Genomic DNA, 25,324 nt, shown 5'->3' on the forward strand with positions numbered 1-25,324 from the left:
TCATGTCATATACCTTCACATCCAAATCACTTACATAAATAATGAATAACAAAGGTTTCAACACTGACCCTTGGGGCAAACCCACTACACAGAGAACTAACTTTCTGCTTCTTATCAATGAACCAATTATGAATATACTTCATAGGCTCCCCACCCCCCCAAAACTATGTGACCTAATCTTCTAGAATAACATGACTTGTAGGATTTCAAAGCCCATATAGACAATATCCAGTGCACTACCTGCATCTGTTCCCTTAGTTACCTCTGAAAAACTTCAAAAGATTCATCAGACATGACATGCCACACACAAACTAGCTGACTATTCAGAATCAAGCCTCAACTATCCAAGCAATGGGAGGATCTTGTTCTTCAGAGACCTGTCCAATAACTTCCCTACATCTGAAGTCAGGCTCTCCAACCTGTAATTTCCTGGTCTGTCATTGCTACCTTTCTTGAATATTGGAACACCTGAACTTAAGATCTAACTTAATACAGTTTTTTGAGAAGGAGAAGCTAAAATCAGTATTTTAGTGCAGTAAAGGGAGTTACAGATGATAGATACATCCAAAGATGAAGTCGTATTCTAAAGGGAGGATGAGACAACCCTGGCTGACAAGGGAAGGCAAAGACAGCATAAAAGCTAAAGAGAGGGCATATAATATCGCAAAATTAGTAGAAAGTTAGAGGATTGGAAAGTTTTTCAAAACCAACAGAAGGCAGTTTAAAAAGTCATAAGGAAAGCTAGTCAATAATATAAGTGAGGATACAAACTTTTTTTTCCCAAATACACAAAGAGCAAAAGGATACACAAAGAGCAAAAGACAGAAGAGGGTGGATATCGGACCACTGGAAAATGACACTGGAGAGGTAGTAATGAAGGACAAAGGTAAAGCAGATGAACTGAAGAATTACACACCAGTCTTCACTGTGGAAAACACTCGCAACATGCTAAAAATTCCAAAGCGTTAGAGGTCAGAAGTGGGTGTAGCTACTATTACTAAGAAAGTGCTTGGGAAGTTGAAAGGTCGGAAGGTAGACAAGTTATATAGACCAGGTGGATCATACCTCAGGGTTCTGAAAGAGGTGGCTGAAGAGATTGTTGAGGCATTATTAATGATCGTTCAGGAATCATTAGATTCTGGAATGGTTCCAAAGGGCTAGAAATTGCAAATGTCACCTTCACTCTTTAAATGAGAGAGGGAGGCAGAAGGGAAATTACCAGGCAGTTAGCCTGATTTCAGTGGTTGGAAAGATATTCCAAATCTGTTATTAAAGATGTGGTTTTGGAGTATTAGGAGGCACATGATAAAATAGGCCAAAATCTGATAGAATTCTGAGGAAAAAACAGCAAGATAGACAAAGGTGAGCCAGTAAATATTGTTTATTTGGATTTTCAAAAGACCTTTGCTAAGGTGTGCACATGAGGCTATTTAACAAGGTAAGAGCCCATGGTATTCCAGAAAAGGTACCAGCATGGATCAAAAATTGGCTGACTGGCAAAGAGTGGAAATAAAGGGGGCCTTTTCTGTTTGGTTGCTAGTGACTAGTGGTGTTCCACAGGGTTTAGCTTCTTTTCATGTTATATGTTAGTGATTTGGATAACAGAATTGATGGCTTTTTGGTCAAGTCTGTGGATGATGCAAAGACAGGTGGAAGGGCAGACTGTGTCGAGGAAGCAAGGCATTTGCTGAAGAACTTAGATTGGGGGAATGGACAAAGAAGTGGCAGATGGAATATAGTGTACATTCGATGGTCATGCACTTTGGTAAAAGGAATATTTGTGTAGACTATTTACTAAACAGGGAGAAAATTCAAAAAAATCAGAGCTGCAAAGGGACTTGGCCCTCATGCAGGATTCTCTTAAGATAAGCTTACAGGTTGAGTCTGTGGTAAGGAAAGCAAATGTAATGTTGTTATTCATTTATATAATTAAGGTAGAAGTTGATAGATTTTTGATGAATCAGGGTGTCAAAAGTTACAGGAAGACAGCAGGAGAATGGGTTAAGAGGGTTAATAAATCAGCCATGATGTAATGGTGGAGCAGATTCGATGGGTCAAATGGCCTCATTCTGTTCCTATACCTTATGGTCTAAAAATGATTATGAAACTGTGTTGAAAAACTGTCATGATTTACAAAATTTCTCATCAAGGAGCACATCTTCATTTTTCCTTACACTCAAAGTTTAGCTGGGACGATAGTCCATTACGTGGGTTGAGTCTGGCCTATGAGCTGTGTGACAGGAGTTGGGGCCCAATATGCTTGTACTGTATATTCCCCCAATCCATTTAAACTCAATGGGAAATTCATTATACTATCAGAACAATGACATAGGTGTAGGTGTGTTTGCAGTAACCTATAATAATCCAGAAAACTTACTAGTCCAGCACCAAAGTCGTGAGAATGCGAGGTTGTTGGGGTTATGCTCTATTTTTTTTAATATTTGCAAAACACAAAACATTTTGATTTTGTACCTGTTGACTTGAGGAAAACTATATATTAGTAATAAATATGTCCCAAAATCTAGACGGAAATGTATGTTATACAGATTATTGAAACAAACAAGCTACCATCTTGGCAAACTAATATCAGATTTATACTGAAGTGCCATGTAACCAAGCTCAAAATGTTCTCTGCAACAGTACAAAGTTATTTTCAACATTGTATGCTCAACAATTTGATTGGTACAGCTCAAAAAACTTTACAATGGAGGATTTACTGACATACTGGTTTAATTTAAGCCTTGGTCCTCGTGACATCATGACAATACATACATAGTATCCACATTTTAACACAACACTAAGTAGCAACACAACAGGCCTTTTGCTACTCACTTGCCAACAATGATGTGAAGCTGATGTTGCATCTCTGAACGCATACCATTTGTGATGGTAGCAGCAAGATGATCTGTGGCGTTCTGGAAGTGATCAGTCATTTGCTGCAGCTGATTGATCATTGGATCTCTGCTTTCTTGCTCTTGGGCCTTCTTTGACTGAAGGTGAGTCTCAAGTTGCTGGATATCTGGATGGGTGAAGTGCGTTTTTAAAAATATTAATGTTCCAGATTAGTGAATGAAATGATGTTTTTGATGTAATCTATAAATCAGTGCACAATTTACTTTCAATTCATTGCACCTAATGAGTCTTTTGATATGATTTTACAATGGTTCAGACAGTAACTATCAGCAGGGCACAGAAGCTTATATCACCCTGCATCAGTGAATTACCATTCATAACACCACACCACCCTATCTATTACGAATTTTGCTCACTAAGCCATTTTATTGCTTCCTTATGCACTGTATTTCAAATAATTTCCAAGTTGTCCATTAAACACATTTTTCCTTCCTATCTTCCTCTACCCTCTCTCGTCCACTAGTATATTGATTCCACGCTTCCAGACACCCCTCCCTCATCTGTGTCTGACCCAATTCAACTCTTCTCACGTCCACACAACCTCCCAATCCTTTCTCTCCTCTATTTTACTCTTCCCTCCCATCTCGTGTCCATCCAACCATGTACTTCCCTCCCCTCCTGTCTCTATGGCCTCTCCTTCCCCTGGGTAACCCCCTCCCTTATTCCTATTTCCTCCTCTCCATCTGTCCAACCCCTTCCTCCCCCCCCTTTTTCTGTTAATCTGACCCCCTCAGCCATTTACCTCAACGTACCAAAGGTCAATTTTTCCTTGCCTGAAAACAATACAAAGAATTATTGACAAGTTGCCCAAATCAAGATTTCTTCCCTTCCTGATCTTCCAACCCTCCACAGACACTAGCATAACATAAATCAGCTAATTCAGCCTGGAATACTAACTGAATCTGATTTGCCTGCTCAGTACTGCTCCAATTCCATAGATCTTTCTTTTTACCATGAAATGGGGTAAGAAGAAACCTTCATTACCACTGTTAAAAGTATCAAAGCCTTGTCTTAATTACAAATACTAGAAAATCTGCAGATGCTGGAAACCACACACACAAAATGCTGGAGGAACTCAGCAGGCAGCATCTAGGAGAAGAGTACAGTCGACATTTTGGGCTGAAACCCTTCAGCAGGACTAATTACACACAACCTCCCAATCTCGGTTTTGACTCTGTGAATATAAAGAATACCGAGGTTAAAGCGACACCTACATTCTTGTGTTCCCTGTTTGAAGCTGTCATTTATTTGCTGGAACATTGACTGGCATGCTTTTTCAAACACGGGTACAACTATGCTCTGGAATGCCTCTCTGTACGTAGATTGTATTGGTCCTTGCAAAGCATCAGCCGCAGCTCTTCCAATACTTTCTGCAGTGTTCTGTAACCACAAGCCAGAAAAGAAAACAATAAACCAAACAGAGCTGATACATTCAAACTGGGGGGGAAGAAAACAAACACCCAAGAAAAACTTTAAAGAACTATTAGATGCCGGCAGCTTTTTGAGGTTATGGTTGGGCTCCCGCATATGGGTTCTTACACCCCCCCCCCGTAAAAATGTGTAGTATCAGCCCTTCCTTCTCCCAAGAAATTCATGTCAAAGGTATTACTAACTTGATCAAGTCACTTTGGGATCAGAAAAACCATACAGTCCCCACCATCTCTTTCCTCCTCCTTCCCCCAATGAGGAACACAAACACCAATAGCTGAGATCCAAATCTCATTCACAAATATATTGTTCCCAAGGGACTAAAGTAAGGTCGATGCAAAGTGAACTTCATAAAGATGATTGAACAACTTGAAATGTTACCACAGGCACAGCTTCTTACATCAGTTTTGCTTCGCTCGCAAAGCAAAATTTACCCTGATAAAAGGGCCGTGCCCATAAAGTTTTTTACCAAGTCCTTTAGGAACATGTCAATACAATGAAAATGTCAGAGTCTATGGACTAGACTGGTTTGTGTTTTATAATTCCATTCATTTACAAAAGCCATTGTACCATCATCTAATATACTGCTGCAACTAGAATATCTGGAGCTGTAAAACCACAGAAGTTCATCCCAATAAAGATGGATTCTAAAATTATATATATTACAAACATGACGTGAACTAGGGAAAGTCAAGCAGTTCGTGAAGCTGAACACAAGAATGAAGGATCTGTAGGATTGCCATTCAAATTCTATCCGTGACTGAGGTTTGAACTTACCTGTTTTTGATGAAAAGCTTTGACCACTCAGAGGCAGGCCAGTTGCTCCCATTGGATGGGTTACTGCAGTGAAGATGAATCATGGCATAGGAAGTAGTTTCCAGAGGAGAAATAATACAACTGATGTCTGCATTGTAAGATTCTCAATATTGGGTAATATTGACAATGGCCACGGAGAAGTCAATGATCTAGACAGCCTACATGGAGGTGGTAATTGACAGGAGGAAAGGAAATCTCAGAGAAAGTGGAAGTGTAATGGGCCCAGCACAGAAAATGTGATTGAGGTGTGAAACACAAACTTGTAGAAACAAATAAATTGTATAATAAAAAAATCCATCTTAAAATTGTTCATGTCATAATATAAAAGGTGAAACTGAGAATATTTTGATGTTTAAATATTCAAAATTCCTACCTTAGATTTTACCATTTTTGTTACATTTTCTTTTAATACTCCTTCAATCGCTGCAAGCTTGGCTGCAATCTGATTATTCAACTGACCAGACACTGGCTCCAAACTTTTGGAAATAGCTATGAAAAAGATTGAATAATTTTGTGTTCACAACTCTTCAAAATGCATTTAGAAACAAGAAATTTCACTAAGCTCATTGCAATAATGACGTAAGTATTATTCTTGAATTCAGTGTTCCCTTTGTAGTGAATGCATAATTAAACTACAATTGGCATTTACGTCATTTTTGTTTAGAGCTAAATGCTGTCAACAAGCAGAAAATTGATAAGAGTACAAAATCAAGCAGTTCAAAATAAATTAAATTTGGGATTTAAAAAAAAAGTTAGCCTCAGCCAGAGAAATCATGAAATTACTGGATTATCAGAATAGTTCACTAATGTTCTTCAGGGAAATAAATTACTGCCCTTACCCCAGAACATGTTTAACTCAAACAGCTTCTCAGTTCAAGGACAAGTAGGAATTGATAATAAATGCACAAAAAAACTCTTATCAATAGATGAATTTAAACATAACCTCTATTGACAAAGCATTACAAGTGATACAAGTAGCTGTGGGAATCAACATTTCTTTTAGTCAACCATAAACTTTGTAAGATATATACAGTGGCATGCAAAAGTTTGGGCACCCCAGTCAAAATTTCTGTTACTGTGAATAGCTAAGCGAATAAGATGACCTGATTTCCAAAAGGCATAAAGTTAAAGATGGCACATTTCTTTAATAATTTAAGAATACTTTTTTTATTTCCATCTTTTACAGTTTCAAAATAACAAAAAAGGAAAAGGGCCCGAAGCAAAATTTTGGGCACCCTGCATGGTCAGTACTTAGTAACACCCCCCTTTGGCAAGTATCACAGCTTGTAAACGCTTTCTGTAGCCAGCTAAGAGTCTTTCAATTCCTATTTGGGGGATTTACGCCCATTCTTCCTTGCAAAAGGCTTCTAGTTCTGTGAGATTCTTGAGCCGTCTTGCATGCACTGCTCTTTTGAGGTCTATCCACAGATTTTCGATGGTGTTTAGGTCGGGGGACTGTGAGGGCCATGGCAAAACCTTCAGCTTGCGCCTCTTGAGGTAGTCCATTGTGGATTTTGAGGTGTGTTTAGGATCATTATCCTGTTGTAGAAGTCATCCCCTTTTCATCTTCAGCTTTTTTTTTACAGATGGTGTGATGTTTGTTTCCAGAATTTGCTGGTATTTAATTGAATTCATTCTTCCCTCTACCAGTAAATGTTCCCGTACCACTGGCTGCAACACAAGCCCAAAGCATGATCGATCCACTCGCGTGTTTAACAGTTGGAGAGGGGTTCTTTTCATGAAATTCTGCACTCTCCTTTTTTTCCAAACATACTTTTGCTCATTGCAGCCAAAAAGTTCTATTTTAACTTCATCAGTCCACGGGACTTGTTTCCAAAATGCATTAAGTCCTGAAGAAGGGTCTTGGCCCAAAACGTCGACTGTACCTCCTCCTATAGATGCTGCCTGGCCAGCTGCGTTCACCAGCGTTTTTTGTGTGTGTTGCATCAGGCTTGTTTAGATATTCCGTTGCAAACTTCTGACACTGAATTTTGTGGTGAGGACGCAAGAAAGCTTTTCTTCTGATGACTCTTCCATGAAGGTCATATTCGTGCAGGTGTCGCTACACAGTAGAACAGTGCACCACCACTCCAGACTCTGCTAAATCTTCCTGAAGGTCTTTAGCAGTCAAACGGGGGTTTTGATTTGCCTTTCTAGCAATCCTACGAGCAGTTCTCTCAGGAAGTTTTCTTGGTCTTCCAGACCTCAACTTGACCTCCACCGTTCCTGTTAACTGCCGTTTACGAACTGAGGAAATGGCTACCTGAAGATGCTTTGCTATCTTCTTATAGCCTTCTCCTGCTTTGTGGGCATCATTTATTTTAATTTTCAGAGTGCTAGGCAGCTGCTTAGAGGAGCCCATGGCTGCTGATTGCTGAGACAAGATTTGAGGAATCAGGGCTCCTTAATATAAAGCTTTGAAATTTGCATCACCTGGCCTTTCCTAATGATGACTGTGCACAAGCCATAGCCCAAGCAAGCTAATTAAGGTCTGAGACCTTGGTAAAAGTTATCTGAGAGCTCAAATCCCTTGGGGTGCCCAAACTTTTGCATTGTGCTCCTTTCCTTTTTTTCACTCTAGAATTATACGAAACAAAAATAATACACTAATCTTGCTTTAAAATGTTGAAAAGAATATTTCATCTTTAACTTTATGACTTTTGGAGATCAGTTCATTTTCTACTCACTTAACTATTCACAGTAACAAATTTTGACCAGGGTGCCCAAACTTTTGCATGCCACTGTACAATATTGATAAGCCACATCTTCCCTCTATCGTCAATGGGTTGCAGCCAGAGTTGAAACAAAGATTATCAGCAGCAATATAAGGAAATACTGTAAAATTCCAGTAAGCTAGCATCCAGCCATTCAGAAATCTTAATTATTTAGGTGATGTTTGCCACACTCCCTTCTCATTCTCTGAAGCCCCAGTTCCCATGCTCTCTTTAGACTTCACGCGCTCATTAGATCTAAAAGAACTATTATCGAATAACCAGAAAATCTAGTATCATGGCACCATAGCGTGAAGTATGCTGGATTATTGTTTTACTACATAAATGGATATACTTATGCAAAATAAAAATTATTATTCTGTAATTATATTATTCAGTTTCTAGGACAATAAGAAATTCAGTATTACTGAATGACTAATTTAGTTAAAATTACCCTTTGACAGAAGTTTTCATATTCAGTCGCAAGGTAAATAAGTTAGGACCTCATATGGTCTTGATAGTACATTTTCAAATTCAAATTCACAAGTATGCAGTAGTGAATGTGTAGAAAAACAAACCCACAACCAACAGAAAGCCCTATAACAAGTTAAATGCAAGAAAGTCATTTTCCCCTTGTGCCTACACACAGCTGATCTTTTAGCTCAGTGACATTTTCTTGCATTGATCCAAATTTCATTAATAACTAAAACATCCCTTGTCTTTGAATGATCAGCACTGAGTCTCAACACTCTTGAATGAAGAATCCCAAAAAAAAAAATCACTCTCATCAGAAAACAGGTTTCTTCCTACTTTTCCTAAATTGATGACCTCTAATTACAAGTGTGATCTCAGATTTTAACCGCTGTTAGGCAATGAGCCATAAACTTTCATTTGAGTCATAAGCTTTATTTTAAACTTGCACTGATGGCAAAAATCTAGGCATTGACCAAAATCAAATTAGATTGAAGGTTCCCTATAACAGATTTAAACAATTACCCTTTCCCCATATTTTCAATGATTTTGAATCAATATGCTAATAGCAATATTTTGACAGAAACAAATGACCATGAAATTAATTTTTTAAAATTATTTAAACTAGATGGGAGTCTGGAAATAAATTGCTGAAATTACTTTCTCCCATCTCATCATGCAGAGAAAAGAACTGCAAAAATGAGTTCTGTAAATTACTCCAATGATGGTTTAAAAGCTTTCATCACTACTTGCTGTCAATTTCATAAGACTGCTGCCAGTAAACACTTGGAATTTTAACTTGTAATCATAAATGCTCTTGCTGAGTGTATTTAATTTCTATTAAATATTTGCCTTGATGAATATTTGTTACAAACTTATGCAAACCCAAGTGACTTTTCTACCTAATTGTGCTCAAAAACCCAACACATCCAACCCCCTTCTCAATATCAACCTTCATTTTGTATCGCCAGGTGATTTTAATAGCAAATATTCATACTTGGATCCTACATATTTTTCCAAGTCTCACCTTTGTTACTCCATATAAGTTAGAATAAAAACTCTCACCCACACAACTTCTAGCTGGTCACCTAAATATGATCCAAGGTTAGATCCACTAATTTACAAATTCGTCTCTGAAGGCAGAACAATGCACCTAAAAAAAAAAGGTGATTCACAGTCCTGAATTTGACTTAGTTACCTTTTAACTTAATTGGAAATGAGCAGTCAGGATCGGCTGGTGGCGCAATGACATCAGCGCCGGACCCGGGAGCAGAGGCTCCCGGGTTCAAAACCAGTCGGGTCCACTCCCGAGTACGCTTTCCATCCATGCCGGGTTGAGTGTCGAGATTGCAACTCGACCTCGTAAAATAAAGGGAAAAATACTGCGAAAATGTCTGTGTGAGGAGTGGCGCACTACACAGTCTCTCTCTCTCTCTGCGCCTTGTAAAAGCCATGAAAAAGACATCATTACGGATGCATGCAGACACACAAGACTCACACGCACACAGGCACACGGCAAAAAAAAAAGGAAATGAGCAATCAAAATGACTACTTTGCTGATGCAATCAAACGGCCAAACAAAATCCATTGCCAAAACCAGCCAACTAACCTGCTAACCTGGAGCTTCAACAAATCAAAATTATGTGACAAGACTGCAAAAAATATGCACGTATATAGCTTTTCTCTCGTAACAATTAAAAAAATATTGTAAAAGCTACACCACATACAGATAATATCAAACTAATAGCATCATTAAATTTACTGTTTATCATATGGATGTGTGTGCAATAATTTAGTAGCTGCAGAAAAGAGGCAGTATCACACAATATTTCAGCAAGATTAGTACCAACTATCTGTGATCAATAAAGGACCTATCACACATGATAATTATTTGAACTGAATAAACGGAGCCTTTGGTAATAAAGCCATGCTACATATAGCCAGCAAAGAAATGAAAACATCCACTGTCCATTTCCTTCTATAGAAATTGCAGTTTGGTCTCCACTGCAGCAACAAGATTGATAACTGACCTATACTGAGAACAACAAAGAACACCAGTGAACTGAAGAATCTGACAGAAAATACCAACAATGAGAGAAAATCTGCAGATGCTAGACATCTGAGCAACACACAAAATGCTGGAGGAACTCAGCAGGCCAAGCAGCATCCATGGAAAAAAGTACAGTTGATGTTTTGGGCCAAGAACCTTCGGAAGGACTCTGGCAGGACAATACCAAGAATACTCATCAGGACAATACCAAGAACACTGCAACATTTACGAAGTGAGAAACAATATTTCTAATGAAAGCTCATGGACATGAAACAGAGAGGTAGAAGCTACAACCTGCAATGAGCCACTGCTGACCTACAAAGTTATTAAATACAAGCTTTTTTTCTGCATCCAAAGTCAATGCCTTGTGTAATAGCAGAGATATGAACATAATGTCATCGCACGAGTAGGTCAATAACATCTTAAATTGCTGAAAAAAAAACTGGGAGCCAACTACATCACATCCAATTTTTCTGACTGTCAAACCTATTAAAAAATTTTGATTGTTTGAATGGCTCAACAATGAAAAACTTTCAGAAATCAAAAAATATAAATAACTCGTTTATAAAATAAAGTATATCACCAAAATATTTGCAAAACAATTAAAATCATTAATTGAACAGAAAGGAATATACGCAAATTATAGATAGAGGAGTAGATTTCTTGGCCCTTCAAGTCTACCCTTCCATTCAATATAATGAATGATGAGTCTGATTACAAAGTAAAAATTCTAGCTAAAGGAAAACTGAAATAAATTCATGCTCGAGCACTGGAAATGTTATAGTAAAGGTAGACAGGTATCTCCAGCATAACATATCCAGAAAATTTGAGAATTGTTTTTTGCACAGGAGATACAAACTTAATGATACATATAGGGGTAAATGGCGGCAGTTTTTGCCAGCAAATATTAATCTATTAACTCTTTTTTCTCACTCTGTACTTGCTGCCTGGCCAGTGAACAATATTCTGTTTTCAGCATCCATATTTTGTTCTTGCAGAATTACGGAATATTCATTGAAAACATGACTAAATTCTCATCTACTTCAAGATTCAGCAGTTTTTAGTCTGCATTCACTCACATTGTGGTAAAGATTTCTTCATCTCATCACGGACAGTCTTTTCTATTCGATTACTGATTGAATTTGCTAAAGTCTGAGACAGCTGATGAGAGAACTGCTCCTGAAACTGTCCATTTCTTTCACGTCCTTCTGCCAAGATCCTATCTGTTCGTCTTTCTGAAGGTTTAAATGTTAAGGGAAATCATTTAAAATCACACGGATTGTGAATGAAGATAAACAGCAATTTTGCTCCTTTATATCACATCTGTTCTACAGCTTGTCAGGTAAATGATATTTAGCCAACAAAGCTTTTAATAAAATATAAAGGGGAAAAGGGATACAAGTTTGCTGTTCAAAATGTTAAGGTCATAACACAGAAAACTACCAGGGTTCAAAATACTAAAAATTCAAAATTCCATCAAACATTGAGGAGACAGAGAAAGATGATGGAGGTGACACTTATGACAAAAGGAAGATCACTATACATCTCAGATAATTAAATCAAAAGATCAAAGACATCAAACTGCATTCATAGGATTCCTTAATCTATAGCTAGAGATGAAATCAAAAGTGGTATCCTGCTGTGCTGCTCAGAAATCATTAAAACAATCCATAATGTGAACAAGATAGGTCCCCTGCAATGAAATGGGCTACCTTTTTTGTTCTAGTCCCTGAACAGCAATATTTATTTCAGAGGATTATTCTGAAACTATCAGACTTTATGACTTGCATATCAATAATGAAATCTACAAATAATATCTATTTTCCTTAAGTAGTCTCTTGGAGTATGAATAACTGCCTTCCAAGATCCAGATGTCTTTTCAAATGCATGGCGTCCAAATTGAACAAAATGCACATCTAAGGCTAATCTGCCTTTTACTAACTATTGATTCTTTTCTTGTGGAGTCTATACCTCTTAAAAAACCTAAGATGAGAACCCATCTTGTTTAACAAAATTATTCTCAACTTGTCAGACCATTTCCAAGGATTTATGTATCTAAGACCTCAGACTTCACCTTCCTGTTTTCTTTACCAACTTTTGTTTTCAAGCAACTGGCAAAGACACTCATATGGTTCATGAAATGTATGCCTCTTGTAATTAAGTACACTTATGCTTGATTGATTTCTTATCCTTTTCCATAACTATAAGCTAGGTATCATGATTATGATTCCCATGTACATTCCCACAGAAACACATCCCACTTAACGTTAAATTTACAGCACAGAGGTCCAGTTATTTCATATTTTACGATGCCTCAATGCTTTTCCATTCAAATTCATAGAAAATCGATTACATGTGCATACATTCAGAAAATATTTTTATAGTCCATGTGGTCTCAGATTGGGTTTTAAATAATTGGTTAATGGTTTGTGACAGGTGTTTTAGTCAGTTACTCGGAAAATATTCCTGCATTTTAAATTTCTCATGGAATATAATCTGACGTGTACAAATGAACCATAATGAGATATTGACAAAACAGCATGGTAGCATAGCAATTAGTGTAATGTTTGACCACACCAGCAATCAGGGATCAATTCCATGGGTTTCTTCCAGCTGCTCGACTATCCTCGCACATTCCAAAACTATATAAGTTAGGGTTCATAAGCTATGGGCATGCGAGGTTGGTGTCGGAAGCATTGGAACACTTATGGACTACCCCAACACATTCTCAGACTGTGTTCATAGTTGATGCAGATGCAAACAACACACTTCATTGTGTTGTTCTGATGCCCACGTGACAAATAAAATTTCACCCTAAAGCTAAACGCTTGTTGCAATTGTCACTAGCGGAATCACACAGATGTTGGATTCAACGAATGAAATTTAGTAACTGTTTCATGAAATATTAGTCATTCAGATGAAAATCATAAGCGGAAAATACAGGACAAAGGTAAAAGAAATCCACCATTCTATGCTGAAGTCCTTCTAAATTTGAGACACAAGTTCATTTAGAGCATAAAACATAGCTTCCTCATCCTTCTTATGAGACAACCAGAAATGAACACAAGCGTGGTCTAACCAGAGTTTTATACAGCTGCAACATTACCCCATGGCTCCTGACTCAATTCCCCTTCTCCCAGCCCCACAACTAATGGAGGCCAACATACTGTAAGCCTTCTTGACAAACTTGTCAAATTGTTCAGTAACTTAGACACCAATATGGACCCCAAAAACCTTGGCCTCAATACTTCTTGTGCAATTGAATCCTCAATTTCCTCACATGCAGACCTCGCAGCTTGGACTAGTAACAACATCTCCGCCACAAACTCCTTCAACACAGATGTACAAGGCTGAGTGCTTAGCCTCCTGCTCTAATCACTTTACACATATGACTGTGCGGCTAAGCACAGCTCCAATATCATATTCAAGTTTACTGACAACATCACTATCATAGGCTGAATCAGCATATAGAACCAGCAAGTGCTCTCTAAAGAACCTCCACATTTCTGTTGCGCATTTTTCTGACTACTTCCATTCCCAATTTATGCTCCCCAGTTCCTGCTTAAGAGCATCATCATTTTCTCTCCCTGAATTAAATATTTTCCCATAGCATCTGCCCGTATCCCTCTCAAAGGCTATAGTGAAGGTCAGGGAGTTGTGGCCACTTTCTTCAAAACGTTCTCCCACAGAGATCTGACACTTGATCTGGTTCACTGCATAGGATCATATCAAAAATGGCCTCAATGGCCTGTCTATATATCGTATCAGGAATCCTTCCTGGACACACCTCACTTAGTAATACAATTATTCCTCGGAATAATAGACTTACTAAGTTAACAAGCTCCATTTTCTGCTTAGTGTTAATTGTGGATGAATCAGTAGATTCTCAATTTACTGAAGGCTAGATCTGTGGCATAAGGTCGGCAATACTTAGTAGTAGTCCAGTTATAATCTACAGAAGGCAATCAGGAGAATGAAAAGGCAATTCCGTGCGAGGTTGGAGACAGAACCAGATGTACATCTGCTGAGAGAGGGTTTGCATGTTATTACTTCCTACAAGGCAAACCCAACAGCATAAATGGCTGTGGTGCTTCATTCCCTGATGAGCTCAATGCCTTTTATTCACGCTTTTTAGGGAAAATAAAACTACACCATCTGAGCAGATATCCAGACTATCTGTTGACCCCGTGATCTCTGTCTTGGAGGGTCATGTCAGACGATTCTTCAAGACAGGCTCTGATGTACCTAGCAGGATACTGATAACCCATGCCAAACAGCTGCTGAGTTATTCATGAACATATTCAACCTCTCACTGCTGCAGTCAGAGGTAACCGCCTCCTTCAAAAGGGTATCAGTCCTAACACTTCCTACCAACAGGCTGAGCTGCTTCAGTGACCATCACCTGATAGCACTTATATCTACTGTACTGAAGTGCTTTAAGAGGTTGGTCATTACTAGAATTAACTGCTGCCTGAGCAAGGAATTAGACCTGCTGCAACTTGCCTACTACCAAAACAAACTGTCGTGCAAGATGTAAGATCTAAGGTTGTGTGCCCAGAGACCCAAGATCTTTGGGCACAGAGCTCAAGAAAAAAGCGATGCAACAGACTTTTAACATCACAAACCAGCGAGTTGTTTGTTATATCTCCCCTCTCGCTGTGAAATTAGGGACAGAAAGCACGTGTGGTATGTCAAATACTGGGTGAACAAATAATCTTTGGAGTACTGCAAGTCTGTGTCTTTGCTGTTGCTATGCTCATGCTTGAGTGCTTGGTGGCGGGTGCCAATGTTTCTTTTTGCTGGTGGGGGAGGGCGGGATCGTTGCTTGCTGCCACTTACACACGGGTGGGGGGAGCTGGGGGGACTTTGGGGCTCTCACATTTAACTGTCATTCATTATTTGGGGGCAATCCTGTTTTTCGTGGATGGTTGCAAAGAAGCAGCATTTCAGGATGTTTATTGTATACGTTTCTCTGACATTAAATGTACCTTTGAAACCTTCGAATTTGTTTTGCCTGCTACAAAACAATAAATTTCATGACTTCGGTCAGTGACAATAAACCTGATTGTGAAACACTGGTGTAATACTCTAATATTCTATTTAATTATAGAAAACATTACTTTAAAAAAAATCTATAATTCTGCTTGCTACTGAAAAAGCATTTATTTCTCATTTCAAAAAGCTGTGAGTCCTTTCTTTAAACACTTCCATGTTTAAAGATGCCCATTTGGTGTAACGCCTTTAAGAGAGGGAGCCTTAACCACACAAGTACAAAGAAATTGTACCATTTAATGTGTGCAATTTGGAGGGAAATTTGCAAGTAATATTGTTCTTGAGTGCCTGTTGACTTTGTTCTTCCAGGTATCTATATTACAGTTTCAGGATCTGTCTACTTTGTGAAGGGAGTAATAAGTGTTTACAGTAGTAAACCAGCAACAACTTTGTAATGGATGGTACCAGGCTTTTTTTTTTAGTGATGCTGGAACTTCATTATCCTCTTAAAGCAAGGTATTATTTGAGTGAATCTTGCACAAAGGATAGCAATTCTAATTTGTTCTTGACTTGCCCTTTATAAGCAATGGATAGGCTATGTGAAGTCAGGTGAATCACATGACATAGTTGCCAGATTCCTTGGTTATCATTAAGTTTCTGGTTGGAAGTAGCTCATTGTCATAATGGTGGTATGTAGTAACAGAAATATAACTGAGTATCAAGAAATAAAACTGAAGGCTGCAGTCCAAGCAAAAGGTCAGAGGAAACCCTGCATTGATATCCTGGAGACAAAATGACTGAACTCCAACAACTATATCTGCCTTTGTAGTCAGTTAGATATTAGCTATTGAAGAGTTTTGCCCAAGCCCTAGCAACTCTCCTAGGCTTTTTACAATCAAGAGGGTCTAGCAAAGACAATGCTTCATAACTTTTCACATAATTAATAGATCCTCATCGTCTGATTTGTTAACAACTAATCCAGTTGAACTTCATGTACGATCAGTTATGTTGAGGCTCGTCTTCGACTGCTACCATTACTTACATTGGATAGCAAAATCAGTATATCTTGCAGCAACTTAATAGGCTTCCACCGCACTGTATACATCAATAGCCAGAATACCTTCAGTTGCATTTCCTTTCTACAGTCTTGTGTTTCTAATTAGATAACATCTAACTCTATTCAGCTAAATATTTGTGTACTGTTGTTACACAATAAAAGGATACGTTCTTGTTCTTGCTGTGTCACCATAATTCGCTCCACGTGCCCCATAATGGAGCCCTGGACTGCATCCATGTGATCAGTGAGCCTTTGTACAAGTTCCAACTGATTCTGTCTCAATTCACAGAGCTCCCTCTGTTGACTGCGTATCATAGACATCAACTCCTCCTGTTGGTTTGTGTTGAACTGGTGCTGAGGTAAAAGTAAAATTTGTTTAAATAAAGATGAAAAGACAGCTATTAGAATATATACAATTGCACTGAGATTCCTCCAATATGGATATAATTATATTGTAAAGTAATGAGGGTAAAAACTTCTTTTTTCAGCACAAGGTGGGGAATGCTGGGGAAAATGTATCAAGAACAATGATTAACCTCTTTCAATGTCTAGTAAGAAGCTAATCCATAAAGATAAGGAGAAATCAGTTTGCCTCAAATTGTAAAGGTGGGGGGGGGGGGGGGGGGAGGGAGGAGAGGAAGCCATACAGCTGATTAAAAAAAACCTTGTATATAGAAAGAGAATATAGAAGAATCTGACATTTAAAAACCAAATTGTCCAAGAGTCATTTGAAGACTACATCCAACATGTATTAAATTGGTCATGTTTAATGTATTTAAACTAAATGCAAATCAAGCCAAAGACACTGGCTTAGTCATACAACTTGTCACAGAAAAGTTAAAGGGCATTTTCCATATCCATCAATTTACTTATTTAAAAATACACAAATTTTGGCAAATTAATCACAAGATCAACAGAATAGTGAGATGTTCATTAATAGACATTAGTTCTTTGCAATTTCATCTTATAGACCAATGTCCAGTTCTGTTAGAGGAAGAACTGTACTTTATAAAGCAGATCAAAATTTAATTTCATATTTCTACTTACTGAGATTTGTTTTAAGTAATTAGTAGTACGATTATTAATTTAATTCTGGTCTAGTTATAACCTTGAGAGTTCAGTAGGACTACAGATAGGAGAATACAAGAACATTTTACAAATGGGTTGAGACCATGCATCAAATAAAACAGCAATATTAACGAAAGCATTAACTTGAGACACTACCTTTTCAAAAGAACTCTAAAATTTAATTTTCCCCATGGATTCAACTTGACTGAAATTTCCTCAGAAAACTTACCGTTGAATATTCTGAAACACTTCATTGTGAATGGAAAAGTAACAAGTAAGAGCACTTAAACATTTCAGAATTTTGCTTTATAGATGTGACAATAATAAGTCAATTACCAAATTAACTAAGATGTAGCATTTGAATGCTGAATCCTCCATAAAAGGCCAAATAGCACAAAACTAATAAATGTCTACAATCTAACCTATCTTCATGAAATCATGCTTGGAGAAACAGATGTTAAAAAAAAAACTGCCATGATTTTGCCAAATACAGACCATGCTTATTTCAGTATTCTATGTTTAACCAAATACACATTTTTAAAGCAATTTCCCCATTACGTATTATTTCAAATTATTGGTTAATCCATTTTATATGCATTCAATCAACTATAAATGCATTTTAAAAAATGAATTAATCAATCATTTGAAATGGGTGAAAATAATCTACAAATACCAACCTGCTGTTCTGTCCTCGGGGACTGTGTGGTCTCCCTGAACAACAAAATGGAGAAAGAAATAACCAAATAATTACTATCACATTTGTAACTAGAAGTTGTAATGACACTTCAAAAATAGTAATGTACTTGCACTGAGCAGCAGACACAACTCAATCACATTTTAATGACAGTTGCACACAAGTGATGTTCAGTATATAATGATCAGAAAAAGGAACAATAATCAACTTATTTATCCCAATTCTGTATCTTTACTTCAAACTAAATTAGTTCTTTGAACAGAAATAATTGATTTACATGGTTTAACTCCATTATGAACTGTGTCATGAAAGTAATCAAATGTAATTTGTATTTCATTTCCAAATTTTGCCATTTTAAAAAGTACTTCAACTACTTTAGCACAATGAATCTATACATAGAATTTAAATTGGTATTTTAAGAAATTGTATTTTTAACTGAGCCAGATTACACTGTCTCATAATTTCAAAGAAATATTACAAGTGGAACAACTAGCATTTAGTTTATACCTTTAACATATCAAGGTGTATTCAAAGAAATTCAGACAAAGTCTGACACTAAACCAAAGGTATTAATGCCAAACATTCCAAATTGCAATTCAATACACATTAGGAAACAATTGACAGATGACAAGAACTCTACGGAAGTTATCTAACTTTCGCATGAAGATTTTTCAAGATTTATATGGATGGTGACTAACCAGGAGTTGATTGAAATAGTCAAATCTGGAAGTGATAATGGATTAGATCCAGATGCCTGAGAAAGCCTTAAGTGGGGATGACAATAAAAAAAAAATTCATATGCTGAATCAGGGTCAGAAGATCATGATATATACTGTTACAAATTGATTCCGTTTCTGACAAAGGGACAGCTTGGGAGCAATGGTTTAATATTTCTCAAAACTTAATGAATCATTTTCTTGTATTTTACAGAGATACATTCTCTGCTTCTTGCATCAATAATGCACCCATCAAACCTGCAAGTGCTTCACTGATAAAATCTTAAAAGCAGCTATGACACCAAAATTCAACTTTATAAATGTATGGAAAAAAATTGAGAGCCGAAATCTACTATTATACCAATCCAAATGTTCTGTACAGATACACAACTATTGTACAGCCATCTCATTTTGCAACAACAGTGCCTTTAATAGGGGTAGTGCCCCATAAGTGTTCCAATTATAAAGGTAACTCCATCACATAATCTATGTCAGCATGAATCTTGCATACTTTATTTAAACCTGTACTGCACTCTCTCTGTACCTGTAACAATAAATTCCAGCATTATTGTTGATTTTCCTTTTCTACTACCTCGAAACATTTATGTATGGAATGATCTGTCTGGATGGCATACAAATCATGTGACAGTAATAAACCTATTACCAATGCAATTTGTAACAGCCATTATCAAATAAAATTTAACAACAAACAACAGCTTGATAAAGTTAACGTATAGGTTTTACAGAATCAGGAGAAAAATACATTTGCCAATGGTACAGTAATTACCAATGATGGTTATGCGGCAGAGTTGGTGCAACACATCTCATAAGGCTGCAGATTACAAAAGTGGACTATGAAGAGATTTTAAAACTACAAAAGTTGAGTTTAATGAAAAGAAAATCCAGCAAGCACAGGGGTGAAATATGAACTAGTCTTCATGGGAGTTGCAAGTTGGACAGCAGAGTTCTGATTGCTTTTAGTCAATGAAACGGGCAATGATAGCATACTTCAAAAATAATCAGAGGGTCACAAGCTAAGTCATTTCACCAGAAAATTTGAACACCACGAGGACAAAAGGTGGGTATCGAAGGCAGGGGAGTTGGGGTCATAGGGCACCTGGACAAAATGGGATCTTCCCAAACACACCATCATTTGGGCAAAGCTTTGGAGACTGGTGCCCTTCTGCATTTCTTTCCTCCTGACACTCTCCTTGCACCATCACAGCTGCACACATGGGGGCTAAGAGAAGCTTTGTCACCAGCAGGGTTCACTAGCACACATGCTGTCAGGATGCAAAACAACTTAACACAAGGACGGTATAGGTGGTGCCACAACAAGGTCCTGCTGTCCCTTGCAGACACATCGGAGTGGGAGAGGTATAAATTATTAATAGATCAAAAGATAAACAACTTCAAACCAAAACATTATATTAATTGCACCAACAAGTTGTATCCTGTGTTGGCAATTTAAACAGGTAAATAAAAAGATTCATACCCATCTTCCTTTTTGCTTTTTCTCTTCAACTTCGGAGAGGATCGTGGAGATATTTTTGATTTCCAGTCTTTAACTGGAAGTCGATGAGAGGCAGATTTTGAACCAAAGCTGCATGACGTGGAAGCAAGACTAGCAACTTCTTCATCATGATCACTGAATTAACAAAAATAATGGAATATATATTTCAAGTACATATACAATGTTTTATTAATATTTTAAGTGTAGCCATTCACTTTACTCTATTTCTGCCAATTTCATTCCGTAATTACAAATGACATGCAGGTTTCCATGAAATATAGCATTTCAGAACACGGTTGACACAACTTATATGAAGTTCTATCTGCAATTACGTCATCATAGTAAATTTTAGCAAGCAAATTATTACCAGTCCTTTATACATACAATGGCATGCAAAAGTTTGGGCACCCCTGGTCAAAATTTCTGTTGCTGTGAATAGTTAACTGAGTAGAAGATGAACTGATCTCCAAAAGTCATAAAGTTAAAGATGAAACATTCTTTTCAACATTTTAAGCAAGAATAGTGTATTGTTACTATTTTGAACAATTTTAAAGTGAAAAAAAGGAAAGGAGCACCATGTAAATGTTTGGGCACCCCAAGAGATTTGAGCTCGCAGATAACTTTTACCAAGGTCTCAGACCTTAATTAGCTTGTTAGGGCTATGGCTTGTTCACAGTCATCGTTAGGAAAGACCAGATGATGCAAATTTCAAAGCTTTATAAATACCCTGACTCCTCAAACCTTGTCCCAACAATCAGCAGCCATGGGCTCCTCTAAGCAGCTGCCGAGCACTCTGAAAATTAAAATAAATGATGCTCACAAACCAGGAGAAGGCTATAAGAAGATAGCAAAGCGTTTTCAGGTAGCCGTTTCCTAATTAAGAAATGGCAGTTAACAGGAACGGTGGAGGTTAAGTTGAGGTCTGGAAGACCGAGAAAATTTTCCAACAGAGCTGCTCGTAGGATTGCTAGAAAGGCAAATCAAAACCCATGTTTGACTGCAAAAGACCTTCAGGAAGATTTAGCAGACTGGAGTGGTGGTGCACTGTTCTACTGTGCAGCGACACCTGCACAAATATGACCTTCAAGGAAGAAAAGCTTTCCTGCGTCCTCACCACAAAATTCAGCGTCAGAGGTTTGCAAAGGAACATCTAAACAAGCCCGATGCTTTTTGGAAACAAGTCCTGTGGACCGATGAAGTTAAAATAGAACTTTTTGGCCGCAATGAGCAAAGATATGCTTGGAGAAAAAAAGGGTGCAGAATTTTATGAAAAGAACCCCTCTCCAACTGTTAAGCACAGGGGTGGATCGATCATGCTTTGGGCTTGTGTTGCAGCCAGTGGCACGGGGAACATTTCACTGGTAGAGGGAAGAATGAATTCAATTAAATACCAGCAAATTCTGGAAACAAACTTCACACCATCTGTAAAAAAGCTGAAGATGAAAAGAGGATGGCTTCTACAACAGGATAATGATCCTAAACACACCTCAAAATCCACAATGGACTACCTCGAGGCGCAAGCTGAAGGTTTTGCCATGGCCCTCACAGTCCCCCAACTAAACATTTTCGAAAATCTGTGGATAGACATCAAAAGAGCAGTGCATGCAAGACGGCCCAAGAATCTCACAGAACTAGAAGCCTTTTGCAAGGAAGAATGGGTGAAAATCCCCCAAACAAGAATTGAAAGACTGTCAGCCGGCTGCAGAAAGCATTTAAAAGCTGTGATACTTGCCAAAGGGAGTGTTACTAAGTACTGACCACGCAGGGTGCCCAAACTTTTGCTTCGGGCCCTTTTCCTTTTTTGATATTTTGAAACTATACAAGATGGAAATAAAAAAGTAATCTTGCTTAAAACATTAAAGAAATGTGTCATCTTTAACTTTATGCCTTTTGGAAATCAGGTCATCTTTTACTCGCTTAGCTATTCACAGTAACAGAAATTTTGACTGGGGTGCCCAAACTTTTGCCTGCCACTGTATGTTTGTTTTCTTGGGCATGTAATAGCAAATATTTCTGTGCCCCAATCTCCTGGTATCACATATTAAAACTGTTAAATGACCAACGAACAAGATTGGAATTTAAACCAATTCTTATTATGAAGTACAGATTTTTACTAACCTAATGGGTCATAATATTTACATGCAACTCTGCATTACCTCTGTTCAGCACTGGCATCCTGACTGTCATGTTGGTGTAGCTGGTACGGATGTCGATGGAAGGTGGAGTTCTTGTGCTTCTCTTGCATAACCTCTCTAGAGCTTAAAAATAAAGGAACAGTTAAATGAAACATTTGAAAAGAATACCTACGCAGTATCATCCACAGGCATTGGTCCAAATCCACTCAAATAACTCCTGAATACAAATCATATAGTTCTTTTTGACGTGTTGCAATATTTTCAGGATAGTGCACTAGTTGAAATTTAGATTGCACTTTTGAAATGATTTGAATCAGCTGATGAAAACTTCCACTGTGAAATAATGTTGATACAGAAAATACTGCAGAAAGACAACAATTCTCAGTGACAGACGGCAAGCATTCACAGAATGCTTCTACGTTCAAACAATTGTTAAAATATAACTAAACATATGTCGTGCTCGTACATGTAGGTGGCATCAATGGAGTAAACATCACAAAACACTGTAGGAAAAAGAACAAATTACAAGGCAAAAGATTGACAACAGAAGAGGCAGTGGAGTCAAACTTAATCACTACATCAAAGAATTTGATTGGGACTTAAATGAACAAGACAGTAATTTGGACCTTGTGTAAGCAAATAGGATTAGTGAAGAAAAAGTTAACACTGAAAGTGGGCTGCTTTTCTGCACTAACTCTAATCTGTTATTATGCTAGGCAACTTGCAAAGTTCATCTTACATTAACAAATTTTCATTTTATTAGCTAATCAAATTAAACTTCTTTATTTTACATTACAATATTTTCATCCTTGATTGAAGTAAGGAACGCAAATCACAGAAAGTTCCAGAACATTGATTGAATGAACTTGATCTTTTCTCTTTGGAGCGATGGAGGATGAGAGGTGACCTGATAGAGGTGTATAAGATGAGGTGCATTGATTGCCTGGATAGTCAAAGGCTTTTTCCCAGGACTGAAATGGCTAGCACGAGAGGGCACTGTTTTAAGGTGCTTGGAAGTAGATACAGAAGAGACGTCAGGGGTAAGTTGTTTTTTTTAAAAACGCAGAGAGTGGTGAGTGTGTGGAATGGGCTGCCAGTGACAGTGGTGGAGGCGGATACAATAGGGTCTTTTAAGAGACTCCTGGATAGGTACATGGAGCTTAGAAAAATAGAGGGCTATGAGTAACCCTAGGTAATTTCTAAACCAAGGGCATATTCAGCAAAGCATTGTGGGCCGAAGGGCCTGTATTGTTTTGTAGGTTTTCTATGTTTCTATGGGCTAAGGGAACAATAAGTTGTGAAGGCTAAATTAGAAGAAAGATAATGGCATTTAAGGAAAAAGTAGTCATTTGTCTGCTATTGGGGTAGGCACTTTAGCAAAGAAACATGTGCCAATCAGATACTTGAATTGTTACTTTTGTTCACATTTCTACCGGAGTGAAGATCATTGGGTAGACAACTGAAGAACTGCCAGCTAGTTGCCAAATCAAAGTTATTTGGTGGATATGGCCAAGCTACTTCACCAATCTACAAAGAGGCAACTCACAAGATTGATATAATTGTTACCTAAACCACAAATCTATCCTGTTATTGACCGACCTATTGTGCATCTCTAGCATGAGTAATTACTATTTCTAACTTGCAATATGCAGTTTTTCAACTCCACAGTTCAGACATGAAGATCTTCTTTTAAGCACAGAGGACAGACTACTATTATTTAAATGGCAATAATGACAAGACCAAGTTCTTTTTGCGATTGGCCGATTTCATTAAATATATCCAATTTGCTGCTGCCTGATAGTCAGTCTGCCTGCTTTCATTACAGGATAAAATAAGCATGTGCAAAACTGCTTCGCCTGAAATAGATACCATTGTAAATATAAAATTAACTGAGAAAGATAATGTACTAGGATGTTATTGCATTGATGACTTTTAAAAGCGAACAACAGGAATTCTGCAGATGCTGGAAATTCAAGCAACACACATCAAAGTTGCTGGTGAACGCAGCAGGCCAGGTAGCATCTGTAGGAAGAGGTGCAGTCGACGTTTCAGGCCGAGACCCTTTGTCAGGACTAACTGAAGGAAGAGTGAGTAAGGGATTTGAAAGTTGGAGGGGGAGGGGGAGATCCAAAATGATAGGAAAAGACAGCAGGGGGAGGGATGGAGCCAAGAGCTGGACAGCTGATTGGCAAAAGGGGATACGAGATCATGGGACAGGAGGTCCGGGAAGAAAGACAGGGGGGGGGGGGGCCCAGAGGATGGGCAAGAGGTATATTCAGAGGGACAGAGGGAGAAAAAGGAGAGTGAGAGAAAGAATGTGTGCATAAAAATAAGTAACAGATGGGGTACGAGGGGGAGGTGGGGTCTAGCGGAAGTTAGAGAAGTCGATGTTCATGCCATCAGGTTGGAGGCTACCCAGACGGAATATAAGGTGTTGTTCCTCCAACCTGAGTGTGGCTTCATCTTTACAGTAGAGGAGGCCGTGGATAGACATGTCAGAATGGGAATGGGATGTGGAATTAAAATGTGTGGCCACTGGGAGATCCTGCTTTCTCTGGCGGACAGAGCGTAGATGTTCAGCAAAGCGGTCTCCCAGTCTGCGTCGGGTCTCGCCAATATATAAAAGGCCACATCGGGAGCACCGGACGCAGTATATCACCCCAGTCGACTCACAGGTGAAGTGTTGCCTCACCTGGAAGGACTGTTTGGGGCCCTGAATGGTGGTAAGGGAGGAAGTGTAAGGGCATGTGTAGCACTTGT

General features: G+C 38.1%; 1 protein-coding gene across 1 annotated transcript in view; it reads right to left on the reverse strand.

The window, feature by feature from the left end:
- The window catches only part of edc4 (enhancer of mRNA decapping 4), a 108,022-nt gene that overhangs the window by 17,481 nt on the left and 65,217 nt on the right, over positions 1-25,324 (reverse strand). Inside the window, exons 19-26 of the mRNA XM_072279489.1 lie at positions 22,586-22,687; positions 20,412-20,564; positions 18,184-18,217; positions 16,606-16,792; positions 11,469-11,624; positions 5,531-5,646; positions 4,128-4,293; positions 2,833-3,019 (exon numbers count right to left, since the gene is read on the reverse strand). Of these exons, the coding sequence (XP_072135590.1) occupies positions 2,833-3,019; positions 4,128-4,293; positions 5,531-5,646; positions 11,469-11,624; positions 16,606-16,792; positions 18,184-18,217; positions 20,412-20,564; positions 22,586-22,687 (1,101 nt within the window). The remainder of the gene's footprint in view (positions 1-2,832; positions 3,020-4,127; positions 4,294-5,530; positions 5,647-11,468; positions 11,625-16,605; positions 16,793-18,183; positions 18,218-20,411; positions 20,565-22,585; positions 22,688-25,324) is intronic.

The sequence above is a fragment of the Mobula birostris genome, chromosome 15, assembly GCF_030028105.1.
Source record: "Mobula birostris isolate sMobBir1 chromosome 15, sMobBir1.hap1, whole genome shotgun sequence".
NCBI lineage: Eukaryota > Metazoa > Chordata > Chondrichthyes > Myliobatiformes > Myliobatidae > Mobula > Mobula birostris.